Source organism: Filicampus tigris, chromosome 17 (assembly GCF_054856515.1).
Source record: "Filicampus tigris isolate MCC_2025a chromosome 17, RoL_Ftig_1.0, whole genome shotgun sequence".
Lineage (NCBI taxonomy): Eukaryota > Metazoa > Chordata > Actinopteri > Syngnathiformes > Syngnathidae > Filicampus > Filicampus tigris.
The window spans coordinates 3,938,017-3,953,045 of record NC_141233.1 but is presented as its reverse complement, the minus strand read 5'-3'; the positions used below and the strand labels follow the sequence as shown (position 1 = coordinate 3,953,045).

At 40.1% G+C, this 15,029-nt stretch overlaps 1 protein-coding gene across 10 annotated transcripts; it reads right to left on the bottom strand.

Annotated features, from left to right (window-relative positions):
* Positions 1-33: 33 nt before the first annotated feature.
* On the bottom strand, positions 34-10,916 carry b3gat1b (beta-1,3-glucuronyltransferase 1 (glucuronosyltransferase P) b). 10 transcript variants are annotated; one of them, XR_015081837.1, is made up of 8 exons: positions 10,713-10,916; positions 8,238-8,374; positions 6,468-6,961; positions 6,078-6,371; positions 5,140-5,203; positions 4,902-5,007; positions 4,689-4,762; positions 34-2,896 (listed from the first exon to the last, which is right to left on the bottom strand). XR_015081837.1 is itself a non-coding variant. In XM_086012333.1 (6 exons), exons 2-6 carry the CDS (start codon positions 8,347-8,349, stop codon positions 4,961-4,963), a joined length of 1,011 nt encoding a protein of 336 aa, XP_085868459.1. In that variant the 5' UTR covers positions 8,350-8,374; positions 10,713-10,916; the 3' UTR covers positions 34-4,960. The 10 variants fall into 10 exon arrangements, 3 of the variants coding, with proteins under 3 accessions (XP_085868459.1, XP_085868462.1, XP_085868461.1); XR_015081835.1 differs by having other exon boundaries at positions 4,702-4,762; XR_015081836.1 differs by having other exon boundaries at positions 34-4,456; positions 4,689-5,007.
* Between the last annotated feature and the right edge of the window lie 4,113 nt (positions 10,917-15,029).

Genomic DNA, 15,029 nt, shown 5'->3' with positions numbered 1-15,029 from the left:
GACAACCAGAAACACTGAATCAGCATTCAGAAAGAGCTTAACCTTCACAGCTTTATTGTTCAAAAGAATTACAAATACAATGGAATAAAATTTTTCTCCAAAACACATTATGAAGTTCCTCATCATATCTTTTAAACTTCATTGACATCATCGACATTGTAAGATGAGATGCTAGTCATCTCTTTCAGAGAAAAAAAAAAGATAAAAGTTTGCACTTTTCAAATGTGTTGTAATCTGAGCTACAAAGTCCTCAGTAAATCATCGCGACTTCCTTTCTTTATAGACCAACTTATGAATGAGTAGGACATGTTTCTGTAGTGAAATACTGGTCTGTGGCCAGACCAAAAGCAGATATTAGCTTGTATTCCATCCATCCATCCATTATCTGTACCGCTTCTCCTCACAAGGGTCGCGGGGCGTGCTGGAGCCTATCCCAGCTGTCTTTGGGCAGTAGGCGGGGGACACCCTGAACTGGTTGCCAGCCAATCGCAGGGCTTAGCTTGTATTTAATTGACTAAAACATTTATACGACTGATACTGACCGTTAATGTGTATATTTTAACACCAGCATTGCCCATGTCTCTGCACATTTACACTACAAATCAAACAGGCACTATAACTCTTGCCTTCAGTAACATCTTAACAGGTCAACTATTGCAGGTGTACTCTATTACAATAGATGTCTTTACTTGATCATCTGACTCGGGTACAAAAACAAGAATTAACTCTCCCCCTGAGTCACAACCGAGATAGTAGCAAAGCTTTTAAAAATAATCTATGCAATTATTATTATCTAATAATCTACTTTGTTAAATAGATGGTTGTTTCATTTGAATAAATATAGCATCTCCATGATTTCCAATTGAAGCACCACAGTTCCATGGTTTTTTTAGGTTCAAAATAGACTGGAATCCTGTAAATTTATGATTTTAAATTACGTGAATGAACGTAAATGGTAAAATAAATACACAAATGAATGAATTTCACATCACAAGTTCTATGTCTAAACCCTGATAACCTTTCTGAATGCATGCATATTCAATATTCTAAGTGTACAGGTGATTTGAATGCACTAAAGTGTACTAGAAGAAGCTACTGGGATCCTTTCAGTTGAAACAAAAGATTGTTTCCCCAAAATGGTCAAATACATGAACAATTTTCTAAAAAAAATTCCAGAGAGAAAATCCCCATTCAGTAAAGAAGAATTCACTTCAACCCTTAAATATTGATGGTTAATGACTAATGCAAAAACAAACTTTCTTGAATTACAAAAAAAATGTGCAAAAGTGCTCCTTCTATTAAGTTCATCACATCGCATCACATGGTACCATAATAGTATAACTGCATTTGTATCCTTTGACTTGAGGTTCCCCATTTACTTTATATAGTATATTATGTTATATTGCTTTTCAAATGTATTGGTCAAGTGAGATTGAAATGCTTCAATTATTTATATTCACAGTCTGGATGTTAGTATGTAATATCATTGCAAATCAGTGGGTTATGAAATCTTCCCTTTCTGGTCAGTCATCCATGTAGTAATAATTAGACTTGTGTAACAACACATTCCCTTTGTGATTAATGTGTGAATTTCTCATTGAATCTGACAAGAATGGATGAATGAACCCGTTTCACAGATGAACACAGGATTGTTACAATATTTTGGGTGTGCCTATAAACACAAGATAGGCAGCAGCATATTGGCAAAGCAGAGGCTTTTTAAAGATCATTAGTTGGCTAGTTTACAATTTGAACCCCCTGTGGACACGCTTCAAATGCGCAAGTAGTACTTAGCCAACGTGCGTGTGCTTACTTGCATTGCGAGCCCCGGGCTGGATTTGTCGTATTGTATAATTATTTGGGACCAACGGCTAGCCAGAAGTCGTAGTCAAGTTACTTATTTATTTTCCACACGTCCCCTCCTTCCCGGCCTTCAAAATAAAAGCATTCCAGCAAACCCCTATACACAGCAAGTTTGCTATGTCATATTTCCGGAAGTAGTGAACGCCAGAAGAAGTGCATGAATTCCACCATAATGTGCTCGCGTCATGCTTGAGTGCTGCTGCATAATACACTCGTGGACACAAGTTGTTTTGCATTTAATGCATTTAATTTTATTGCGAAAACGATCTGGAAGGTGGCAGCTAAGGGGGAACGTGGGTGAGCAGCTTGCTTATGCCCGGAGAGGAGGCGGGTGGGGGAAATGCCACATTCCCTATAACAGCAGTTGTCGCTAGCGCCGACGAGGGAGTAGAAAGAAGCCTAAAAAACAGCCTTTCACCGATTAGGCTGAGATGAATTTTGGCCACCTCGCGAGCACGTCCCACGCCCGATAGCGGGCCGGACTAAAATACACCTCCGGCCATGCTTAGTTAAGCCATTTTTTAAAATTTGTAAAATGGATGAATGGAAACTATAAGAGTGTAAACTTTGCTCGTTTCTTAAAACACAAAAGGAACACAAACACGTAAGTGTAATTGATCAACTCGTGCAGGTACACATTAAAGGATGTGTGGTTAGTCCATATCTGAAGCCTACAACAGTTCCTCGAGTAGTGAAACTCCTCCTGGATGGCCAGAAAGCTTTACTGTGGCTTCCAGCAGAGAGGGCAGGCGAAGCACTGACAAATCCCTCCAGCAGATCATGTGTATATGCCTTTCACCCAAACTAGCAGATTCCACCCCAGGTACCAGGGTTGACTTCTCAGACCATATGCTGGTGCAGTTCTTGGATGACAAAGGCATTGACGCAATTGACTGGTCCGCCCATTTCTCTGACCTGAATCTATCGAGTACTTTTGGAACATCATGTTGCAATCACAGGGTCTGCGAGAGATGGATGATGCCCTAAACAAGGTCTTGGAAGAGATGCCCGAGGAGACCGTCCGCCATCTCACCTGTGGGAAATTCATAGAAATTAGGCGAGTCTCTGATCTCATTTTAACCGATTCTGAAAGTGAGTTTTAGCCCACAAGTCAATACATTAATGATACGTTTCATTTATCATTTGTATATTTTGTTCTCAGGAGGGCTCATTTTCAGCCCTGGGTGGTTTCATGGCTCAGACCAGCCCACTTAAAGGGGCTCTGTCGGCCCATTTTAAGGTATTGATGAGGAAACAGAGCAATTTTGTAGTTCGATAAATATCTGGTGTTCCCATCTTTGTGTCTCGTGCTTGTATTGACAAAACAGCGTGCCACCACTTACTATTTAGCAGACTGATGCTAATTTCACGATCGCCACATGGCAGATACATTCAAGAACGTGATATAAAACATTCGTAACAAAATAAAGTGGTGAAAGCAGACAGATTATGGCTAATCCTAACATTGTGTTGGCATGCACGTGAATTAAACGGACACAATTTACTGGCCAATGACACACCGACGAATGAACTCACAGCAGTGTGCACATGATAACTTCAGACGTCACATCGCAAATTACATGAAATAAAACCATGCAAGAGCATCAAACAAATGCATACAAATTAGTTAATGGTTAAGACACTTAAATAAAAAAAAAAGATAACACGTTTTTTATTGAAGAATAAATCACTGTTTGGCCTTTTGTATAGTTGTTATTGTGTCATTGACGCTTCATAAGGGGCTCTTAGAGAAGTGGCATTCCGAGCATACTTTGCTGCAGTTATAATTATTTTTTATTGTTATTAGTTGGGGCGGCACGGTGGTAGACTGGTTAGTACGTCCGCCTCACAGTTCAGAGGTCGTGGATTCGATGCCGGCTGCGGCCTCCCTGTGTGGAGTTTGCATGTTCTCCCTGTGCCTGCGTGGGTTTTCTCCGGGTACTCCGGTTTACTCCCACATTCCAAAAACATGCATGGTAAGTTGATTGGACTGTCTAAATTGCCCCTAGGTGTGATTGTGAGTGCGGATGTTTGTCTCTGTGTGCCCTGCGATTGGCTGGCAACCAATTCAGGGTGTCCCCCGCCTACTGCCCGACGACAGCTGGATTGTGAGGATAAGCGGTATCGATAATGGATGGATATTATGTATGAATAATAATAAACAAGTAATTGTTCTTTGTAAATCCGTGCATGGTTTAGTTGTGTACACTGGGACAGGGGAGCATGTGTATTCGGGGCAGTAGCCGCTCAGTGCAGTACAAGTGAGGGAGCCCCACATTGCAGTCTGTCAGGCAAACAAGGACCCCCTTTATTCATCTGTGTCATCTGCTTTAGAACAAAGGACAACTATTTATTGCAGATTGGCCGTCTGTGCAGAGAGGGCTCTTTATGTACTTGCTGTGCCATCTCTTCCTGCACTCTAAATCGCCATACAAGATTTCTCTTAGTTCGTCTCAGACCTCGTAGGTCAGCACATTAAGGCAAATCCTTCCAGCGTAGTAGTAGTTTTGATGCACCGATGCTTTGGCCATTGCTTTCAGAGCTCTGATGTTGGTTTTAAGTCCATGAATGGCCTCACGGAGAAGTGCCTCCCCTGAAACAACAGTTTTACTTTTGTACCGGGACATGCTGAACAAACGCTTGTTCGTAACCATCCAGAAATAATGTCATCTTAATTCCAATAGTTACTAAATGTTATTGTGATGTTAGTACCATTGGTTTTGATTTGTTTTGCATGTCCATAAAAACGTTTGTGTACCTTAATTTACAAAGTGTTGAAATACAGTATTTGAAAGGATTTTTTTTAATGATAACCCTTGACTTACCATTATTACTTACCATCAGCAGGGAAATACAGAAGGAGTTCACACTGGCCAAGAGTACTAACTGATGTAGCACCCTATTGGTTTGGAGTAGAAAAAAAGCCCTGATTTATTTAGATTTGACCTGTACATGGAATACAGTATTTAAACATGAAAGTCAATATATATTTTTTAATCATCAGTGCATACAGTAGATAAATAAACGTTACTAATTACCTTTTTTGGGTAGTGGATGTCATACCTCAACATTCGAGTCTGTAAACCCTTTCTTTCCCTCATTTATTAGTAAAGGCTTTTCTGTACGGGTGTGCCACACTAATACCTGCAAAAAAGAAGAGAAATGGATATTTAGAAAAACATTATGACGGACAACACTTTCAACACAGCATTTACACGCATACTATAGAAAATATACATCAAATAGACATACAGTGGATATAAAAAGTCGACACACCTCTGTTGAAACAAATGACCACTTTTTGGGGGGTGGGGGGTGTCGTCGTGCCCGGGCCCTGCTCCTTGGTGAACATCAGAGGCGGTTTACCACACAGAAGACTTGTTTCAATAACAGTTACCAGTAATGTGAAATAAGTTATAATATTCAGTTCACTACAAAATGCAGTTATTTCTGACAAGCAAAATAATAAAAAAAATAATAATTTGTGAGAAAAAAGTACGGACGGTACTGTGGGTTACTGTCCCACCTGTACCGTCCCACCCCTACTGCGGACCACTTGTGCTGTTATGTTACCACATAATGTCAGGAAAAACCCACAAAAACATCGGGGTTAGTCAGAGGTACTTTAAATGATAGCAGGTGTGTTCTGATGTCCATTAAACACAAGTTTGAATGTGATTGGTTAATTCAGCAAAGAAAATGCCTGGTTATAAGAGAGTGTTAACTCTAAAAACAGTTGGGTTAAAAATAACACAATTTTGGGTCAAAAATCGGCCGATACACAAATTGCATCGATTTGATCTACTTTCTTGCATTGTTTTGGACATATTGTACAAATTGTACGCAAGTTGTGGATCGGTCCATTTTTGAACTAAAAATATTTAGAGTGTGCACACTTGTGCAACCACATCATCTCGGTTATTTATTTCACGTAAACTTTCCAAATATATATTTTATCAATTGACTTGTAGAGGTTATGCAGTAGGCCTCATCAATTGTGGAAAAATGATATGCCTTGGTCTATTTTTTTCCATCTAAAGCCTGGCATTTGAACAGGGTTGTGTAGACTTTTCATATCCAAGTCTAGTCTAGTATCGGTAAATCATAACTGAGGTCACAGCATACAATGGTCGAACACAATTTCAAAGCTGCTGTGACTTCCAGTAGAACTGTTGCTAAATATTTTGAGCATGCATTCAACCTTCTTGTGTTACCTTGGTGCAATTTGCTGCTTTAGGCTCCAGATCGTCGAGGGTGACTAGCTCCGTTAGCAAGCTGCTCTCCTGGTAACCTCCCTTCACATGTAGCTTAAAATTTGCCTGAGGCTTTGACAGGATGAGGTGCAGATTTACTGCGAAGCCAGCCATGTCAATGGCAAAAGGACGATGCGGGTCATAGACAACATTCCAGCCATACACTTTTCCCAAGCTGTTTACTTTGGGGGACTCGTATCGAAGGCCTCCAACAAATGCAACGGGCCACACTGACACCTTTTTGGTTGATCGCATCTGGTAGTTGGAGACAGACTTGCTCTTACTCATTTATTGATTTCACATTCACATAATTCATTTCAGATTCAAACTATTTAATGTAGCTAGCCTCACCTCCTCAAACACTTTCAGGCTGTAAGCGTTGTCATCATCCGCAAAGTAGACAATGCCCGACTGGGTTTTGTGTCCGCTGAAGGTCTCCCGCAGCCACCGCAAGGCTAGATTTCTTTGTAAGGTCCCCCTTGGGAATTTTGGATCCTGTCGCCCATGCGTCATTGAGTTCCTAGGCGTCTGCACGTTGAGGTGGGTGTAGTTGAGCTCGGTCTCATGGAGGAGATGACTAACCAGGGATGTTTTCTTTTGCGAGTCCTCCACCACGATCCAGTGCAGGTTGGCCACATGAAGCAAAGTGTTAGCTAGACGAGTGAGGTCGGCCTTCTGCATGGGCCGGCGGTAGGTGGGGGTGATGACATGGAGGGTTGGCAGGATGTCAGAATAGGGGTGTAGCTGGACAAAGACGCTCTCCGAGTGCACCTCCTTGAATATCTTCTGTGAACGTGACTCTTTGACAGCAAAGGTATTCCGGGAGCTGGTACTGCCTCTGCATCCTATGTTAGAAAATGAGCATTCAACTCTAGAATATGTGTCCTATAAACCCCTCCAAAAGTATTGGAGCCGCAAGGTCAATTCCTTTATTTTTGTTTTGGTTTGGACATGAAACAATAAATATAAGGAAAAGAGATCAGCTTCCATTTCCTCATATACATCTGTATCTGATAAACAATTTACAAAGTAGAATGTAGCATTATTTGGAGGGAAGCAGCACATTTTAGGTGAGCAAAAGTCTCCTTTTAAAGGGGAGCTCAATCCCAAAATTTTCTTTACAATAATACGCCTCCTTATATGTGCCTCCTTTATTCTAAACACGGCATTCTGATTAATATTGCATTTGTATAATATGACTTAAGCGGCACAATCCACCTCTTTTTAGCCATCTCAGAGCCATGATTGGTTGTTACCTGAGCCCTGAGCAACTGTGATGTCATTTTCAGTCAACAACAAGTGACAAAAACATGGACAAAAACGTGTGTATTTTACTGCTTAACTCATATTCTACAAACACAATATCAATCAGAATGCCGTGTTTGTCATGTCTGTGCTCTCAGGCTGTGTTTTTGTTTTTTGTCTTTTGCAGCAGCTTGATTGGTGCAGGCTATTCCCTTGACTACACACCTGTGGTCGCTTGTAATTTGCTTCCTTTAAAAGGGCAGCTGAAGCCATGTATTGATGTCAGACTGTTCACTTGCTCTCCTGCATAGTTCAATGTTATTTCCTGACTCGTTCATTTCCTTGCTTTTGATCTTGTCTCGCCTCCACGACTTTTTTGTAAGGACATTTTGTAGTTTTGGTTCTTCCTTTCTTCCCTTTGGAATGACCTTCCTTTAAATGTTAGGCAAGGCCTTGCTCTCTCCATTTTTAAAACCCATTTTAATAAACATTTCTATTCTTTGGCTTTTAATCCGACGTGAGTGACAGTTTTCTGCTTTTTTTTCGGTGTCTATTGTATATAGTATTTTGTGTTTTAATTGATTTCTTTCTCTTGTTATATTCCTATTTTCTTAGTGTAATGTAAAGTGCTTTGTTACAGCTGTAGGTGTTATGAAATGCTCTATATAAATAAAGTTGTATTGTAGTGTGTGTGTATATTGCCACTCAGGATCATACCTCATTAACAACAGCCAATATAATCATTGCCCTATCTATTGATGACTATTGTGCAATAGTTCCATATTTTGGGTGAATAAATATTATTGGCTTTCCATAGAGTCCATTTGTTTATGTATGATTAGTAGGAACACTTCCTACATCTAGGTGCTTTCTTACCCTTCAATCCTGCAAGAAGAGGGGGGATGGTGCTGTTGTGCCAAACGTAGATGAGCAAGATCAAAGGCAATAGGATCAATGGAATGGCAACAATGTCTCGTCTTTTTGGCATCTCCAGGTCCCGTTCGGTCACTTTACTGGGTGTATGACACAAAATGTAACACACAAGCACATAAACCAAAGTCCTGTGAAATAAACTTTTCAAATGAGAAGATGATCAAAAAACTCAAGTGAGCCCATTCCAGCCGCTATCCATGCACAAGCTGTGCATAATACTGCTCCCGCCAATGCTCTACACATGCTGTGGTATACTTTGTATCATGCTCCTTCTCCATATTTTGATCTATTGTCCTGAAACAAGTTGACATTGGTTTCTGATGAAAATCAGCTAAAGACTTAAATGAATGAAATGTTTTTTCAAAGTCCAAGTCAGTCACCTGATGTCTAGTCTGTTGAGCAAGCTCTCCAGAACGGCAAATGAATTTACTCCAACCACACATATACTTTTGTTCCCTCTAGTCATTTGATGACTCTTCTGTTGGTTAACAACCTTGCCTTTCATGATGATGATCATTACATGAGTCCTTCATTCAAAAGATCAACCCAGTTTAAGACCAAATGTTGGTCGAGGTAATTCATACATTACACGTCACGGTAGATTGAATGTTTTGCACAGTGTGCTATTGATAAAGACAAGTGAATTTTTTGTGCACATTATGCTGTAATGGGATGGCTTGATCTCCACCCATGGTTAAAATTTGGCTACTCATTTCAAATTAAATGTTTCATTTAATTATTTAGGTCAAATATAAAATAATTAATCAGTTATGGATCGAGAGAGCATCAGAAATAGTCGGTTTATTCAGAAGAGATTCACGAAGAAACATCAGACCAAAATGGCTACCACTGCATCTCCACTAAAGGTTAAGGGAAAGATTATCTGCTGCTGAAAGGAGTCTTTCTTTGAAACAAATCACTGAAATTTGTTTCCTACAAACATCACTCACTGGTCTCCTCTGAAAGCTTTTTGGTTGCGCAGTTGGTAAACGTATCACGTTGATAGAATTGTTTATAGTTTTGCTTGCGTGGTTAGAGCAGTGTGTTGTGTCAATGCTTTACTGCAAGTAACTGTTGCTTCTCGCTTGTTGTTTGATGAACGATGTTCATTTTGATCAATATTTCAGTTACACCACCAGTAACTTGCGATTTAATTAGGATTCCACCAAAGTTTAGAGACACAACAGTGACCAACAATCAGTCTTATTGCTGGACTGGGTGGTGGAATCAGTGTTTGTTTACGCACACACATGCAAAAATGGGTCCTGTTAACCAGTACGATGAAGTGAGGTTTGTTCCTCAAAGGCCACAGGACCCCATTTCCTGGTTTTAGTGATGTCTCAACATAATGACAATGATGAGCATCAGTGTTTTCTCTCGACTCAATGACTTTGAAAAATAATCTCATTGTGATTTTTTTTAATCTTCAATAGTACGATGATGATTTAATCTGCAATTATTTTTTTCAATGTCCTCTTTTCATTTTTTGTTGAACAAACGCAAGCAATAATATCTTATCAATAAATGAATCTGCATTACAATAAACAATATCAGATTTTTTTATACTAATGCTTTGGTTTTACAGGTAAGGCTTATTCTACTTCTACTTCAGCTCGAGTTGCTAGCGCACTAAAAACTTTGACTTGCAGTCATTCCTGGAAAAAAAAACCACTTTTTCCATTTTCTCTTGTGCACTTCCTGTTAAAGGTCATGGGGTTCTGGAGCCTATCACTGCTGGCTTTGGGTGGAAAGCAGAGTACTGTAGCCTACTCATTGCCAGCCAGCCTCAGGGCACACATAGAGACAGACAACAATTTACACTCACAATCATACCGTCTAATAATATTGCATATATTTACCACAAATAAATAACGATAGTTAATTCAAATCAATATACAATATATCAATATTATATACCTATTACAATATCTCTCAAATCAAACTGGGACAAAACAAAATGACTATTGCACATAATGTGCGGTAGATATCTGACAGACTCAAACTGAAACTAAAGTGAAGGCACTTAACATAACCACAAAAATGTAGAGTGAACACAGAGGTAACTTGAACATAAACCTCCGGGATGTGAATGTTGAATCCAGAATTGGAACACAGCAAAACTTGTACAGCTGCTGGAAATCAATAAAGGTAATTGTCTTTAGTTCCATTAGATTTGTCTACCCATGTTATGTGTTTTGTTTATATTGTATTTGAACATTTTAACAAGATCATTTTGGGAAATGAATCATTTGACTCTACAAGTTTCCCCTTTGTTGTACGATCTCAATTATTGGGCACTGGGCACTAGTTAAAATTTTTGGATGATTACACATTCACTCTTACAATCATTAAATCATCTTTAAATGTAATTGACATAATTATCATTAAAATCAAGTGTAATACAGTAGACATACTCACAGAAAAGAATGACGGACCACCTAATTTTGCTGTGCTGTATGAATGATTAAGATGCTGGGTAAAGGTTCCAAGTCTTGATTTGCTGATGAAGAATCCATCAGATCCGCCTGCTTTAAAAGTGTTGGTAAAATGTTTGGTACATAATTGGAAGTGGAAAACTCGCCGATTTCTGTCACAGCATCCAGAGGGTGCCAACCAATCATTGTGTCCGATTGAGTCATCAGTAGCAGCCCTCCAGAGACAGAGGAGGTCATTCCTTTGGAAGAATGACGCTTCTCATTGCATAAACAAAAGTTGGGATTGTCAAAGCTAATGAGATGAGAACTGGTGGAGGGCCAACCGTGGCTGGAGAAATGTCACATCACCATGCAGGAAAGCAATTGCTGATGGAGGCGTAAATATTAACACACAGCACAAGATGGACTATAAGAAAGTTTCTATTCTTTTGGATCACGTTTCATAAAAGATAGTATGATGGAAGAGCATTAAAGAGGAAGCCAACAGTCCAAAAATCTTGTAGCCACACTAGTCTTAACATGGCATTCTGACCAATATTATATTTGTGGAATATGAATAAGGAAGTAAAATCAACCGGTTTTTGTCTACCTCAGGGGGTGGCCATTTTGGCATTTTCTGTCGACTGAAAATGGCATCACAGTTGCTCAGGACTCAGGTAACAACCAATTATGGCTCAGCTTCAGAAAACATAAAACATGCATCAGGACAGTGGCCTTTGAGGACCGGATTTGGACAGCCCTGATTTACACTTCAAATCTCCTTTCTGATTGATGTTACCTTACGCACATTATATTAAGCTGTAAGTAAGAACTGTTAAGATTTTATTAGTATTCACTTATTCTTGTTGTGAAGTGTCTTTGAGTGTTATGAAAAGCGCTATAAGAATAAAATGTATTATTATTATTATTATTATTATTATTATTATTATTATTATCATTATAAGATGGGCAATGGGAAAGGGGCTAAAGTTGCACTGGTGACCTCTTGAGGCATCACCAATTCATTGTCAACGATTGTACCGCTGCAATATTAAGAATTAAAATAAAGCTATAGATAGGGGTGCGTCCACTGATAGTGTAGTGGTACACACGCCTGAGTTGCGTGCGGGCAGCGTGGGATCGATTCCCGCTCAGTGACAGTGTCTATGTGTGCCCTGTGACTGGCTGGCGACCAGTTCAGGGTGTAGTCTGCCTTCGCCCATTGACAGCTGGGATAGGCTCCAGCAACTCCCCGCGACCCTGTATAGGATAAGCGGTTTGGAAGATGACATGACATGACATGATAGGGGTGCACATTACGTCGATCGCCATCGACCAGTAGCTCGCGAAGGGAGTTTCAGTAGCTTCCATAGCATTAACTCAATAACTGCCATTCCCACAGGGCAGCCTGTCATACTTCTGTCGCATGCCTCACGGCACATGCTCATACAAACATCTGTTTGTTGTGGAATGTGGCCTGTGTAAGAAGGACACTACAGCAGCACATATGTGGACAAGTAAAATCATGTACACAGCACTGCCATCTGGTGGGAAGTGTACTAACAAGAATCAATGCAACTTTTATGCTGTCAAATTATTTTTTCTTCATCCATTGTCATAGGGGCTGGAGCCCAGAAGGAGAGGTGGTAAAAGTACACAGACTCTGTGTCACGTTTCTGTGTCATATATATCCATATATATCTGTATATATATGTGTGTGTATGGATCCCTCTTCATTTATGACTCTCCATTCACCAGTCGATCTACTTTACTTTGCTATCCTCAATGATCAAAAGAAAACGATCAAGGATACGAACGGTCGAAATGAATTTCCGCCATAGGGAGGGGCTCTGAGTAGAGCTGCTACTCCTCTGCATTGAGAGAAGCCAGATGAGGTGGCAAGGGCCATCAGTTTAAAATGCCTCTTAGACTCTTGTCCCTGGTGAGGTGTTCCGAGCATGTCTCACCGGGAGAAGCTCCAGTGGACAACCCAGCACATGCTGGAGATACTTGATCTCCCTAGAACAGCTGGACGAAGTAGCTGGGGAGAGTTAAGTCTAGGCTTCCCTGCTTAAAATACTATCCCAGAAACCTGATCCACCGATGGATGGATGGATGGATGGATGGATGGATGGATGGATGCATGGATGGATGCATGGATGGATGCATGGATGAAGAATTTTGTTGTGTGAATGCATCCAAGAGCAGTAAACAAAATTCTCAAAACTCAGAAATGAACAGAATCATCATTTCCTCCTCCTTATAAAATAATGACCTAAATCATATTCTGATCTTTTTTTTCCCCCTCAACATCTCCTCAGGATTCTGGTCACTTCTGATAAAATCGGCTACATCCTTTCTTGATCTTTCAATTGTACCATTGAAAGGAATTATTAATGAATATAATATCATCAGTATCAGGTTTTCATGTTTTCTGAAATAACAAAAAAATTACATAGGCCATTATTTTAAGAAGGTGATGAATGTATGTATGTATTTATTTATTTCACAAATGCTTTACTCTGCACTCTGTGTACCGAGCACCTGTGTGCTTGTGATTACATTTGTTTGGTATCCAACAAAACTTGAATTAATTAAAATGAAAGAAAATTTGAAGAAATGTATCAGTGTCGCACATCACAGAAAATAAGAGTAACCTGACCTAAAATAAGAGTAACCTATTCTGTTGCGACTCTATGAAGTAGTGATTTTTTAATTATTTTTTTTATTATGTATTTTTTTAAACTACAACTGCTGTTACTCCAGTATTTTCTGTGAAAAAAAACACATGCATGTGCTTCAGGAAAATGTCTGTGTGGATATGTTGTGAACATGAGTTGTTTGATTGTGAGGAGGTGCACACAAGGAGTAACGCTCTTGGGAAAAGACTGAAGTTTTACATAGAGTGTCCACATGAGTTAAATAACAAGACTCCAATGATGATGTGTGTTCTCTTCAGCTTTGTGTGAAATTCCTAACGATACAATTTTATTTATATAGCGCATTTAATAACAGCTAGGGCTGTAACAAAGCACTTTACAATACAATAAATAAAACAAAAACTATAAAAGGCTGTGGTACATGTATTCATAAATATAGACATAAATAATATATAAAATATAAATCAAATATAAATAAATAAAGCCAATAAATTGACATAAAACACTATATACAATTGACACCGGAAAAGAGCCAAAGAATTCAGGTCTGATCAAAAGCCAGAGAAAAAAAAGTGTCTTCAACCGGTTTTAAAAGTGAACAGAGAGGGGGCTTGCCTAACAACCAATGGGAGGTCATTCCAGAGGGAAGGACCAGCAGTTGAAAAGGTTCGATCCCCTCTGAGGCTCCGCTTGGTCCTCGGCACGTTGAGCAGCGCCTGGTCCGCAGACCTGAGGCTGCGGGAAGGTGCGTAGGAGTGGAGAAGCTCGGAGAGGTACGCCGGGGCGAGGCCATTTAATGATTTAAAGACAAATAGGAGAATCTTACATTGAACCCTGAAATGCACTGGGAGCCAGTGAAGGGAGGCCAGAATTGGTGTTATGTGCTCGATCTTCCGAGCTCCAGTTAGTCGGCAGGCAGCAGCATTTTGGACCAACTGGAGACGTTTGAGGAAGGACTGGCTGACTCCAAAATAAAGTGCACTGCAGTAATCTAGCTGAGATATAACGAAGGCATGGATGACTGTTTCTAAGTGCTGATGGGAAAGGAGGGGCTTTACCTTAGCCAGCTGTCTAAGGTGAAAGAAGCTCGACTTTACAACAGCGCTGATTTGCTGGTCCAATTTAAGATCACTGTCCATTTTAAAACCCAAGTTTGAGATTGTTGGCTTTAATTGTGAAGACAGGGGGCCCAGGTCAACAGGGTGGGATTGAGACGAGCCACTGGGACCGAACACCATAACTTCTGTTTTATTTTCGTTGAAATTTAGTGTCATCCAGTCTTTGATGTCCTCTAGGCAGGACAAAAGTGGTCAAAAGGAGAACGCCTATTTTTTTGCTTAGCGGGATATATATTTGACGGTCGTCCGCGTAGCAGTGGAAGGAGATTCCGTGTTTTCTAAGGATGGAACCCAGGGGCAGCAAATACAATGAGAACAGCAATGGCCCCAGAATAGAACCCTGTGGAATACCATACAATAGAGGGGCAAAGAGGGAGTCAGAGGAACTAAGGCTAACAGAAAAAGTCCTGCGGGCTAAATAGGATTTAAACCACTCTAGCGAGTCAATAGAATACTGTGGTCTACCGTATCGAAAGCTGCAGTCAAATCCAACAAAACGAGACATACGTGGTCTCCAGTGTCATTTGCCAGGAGGATGTCATT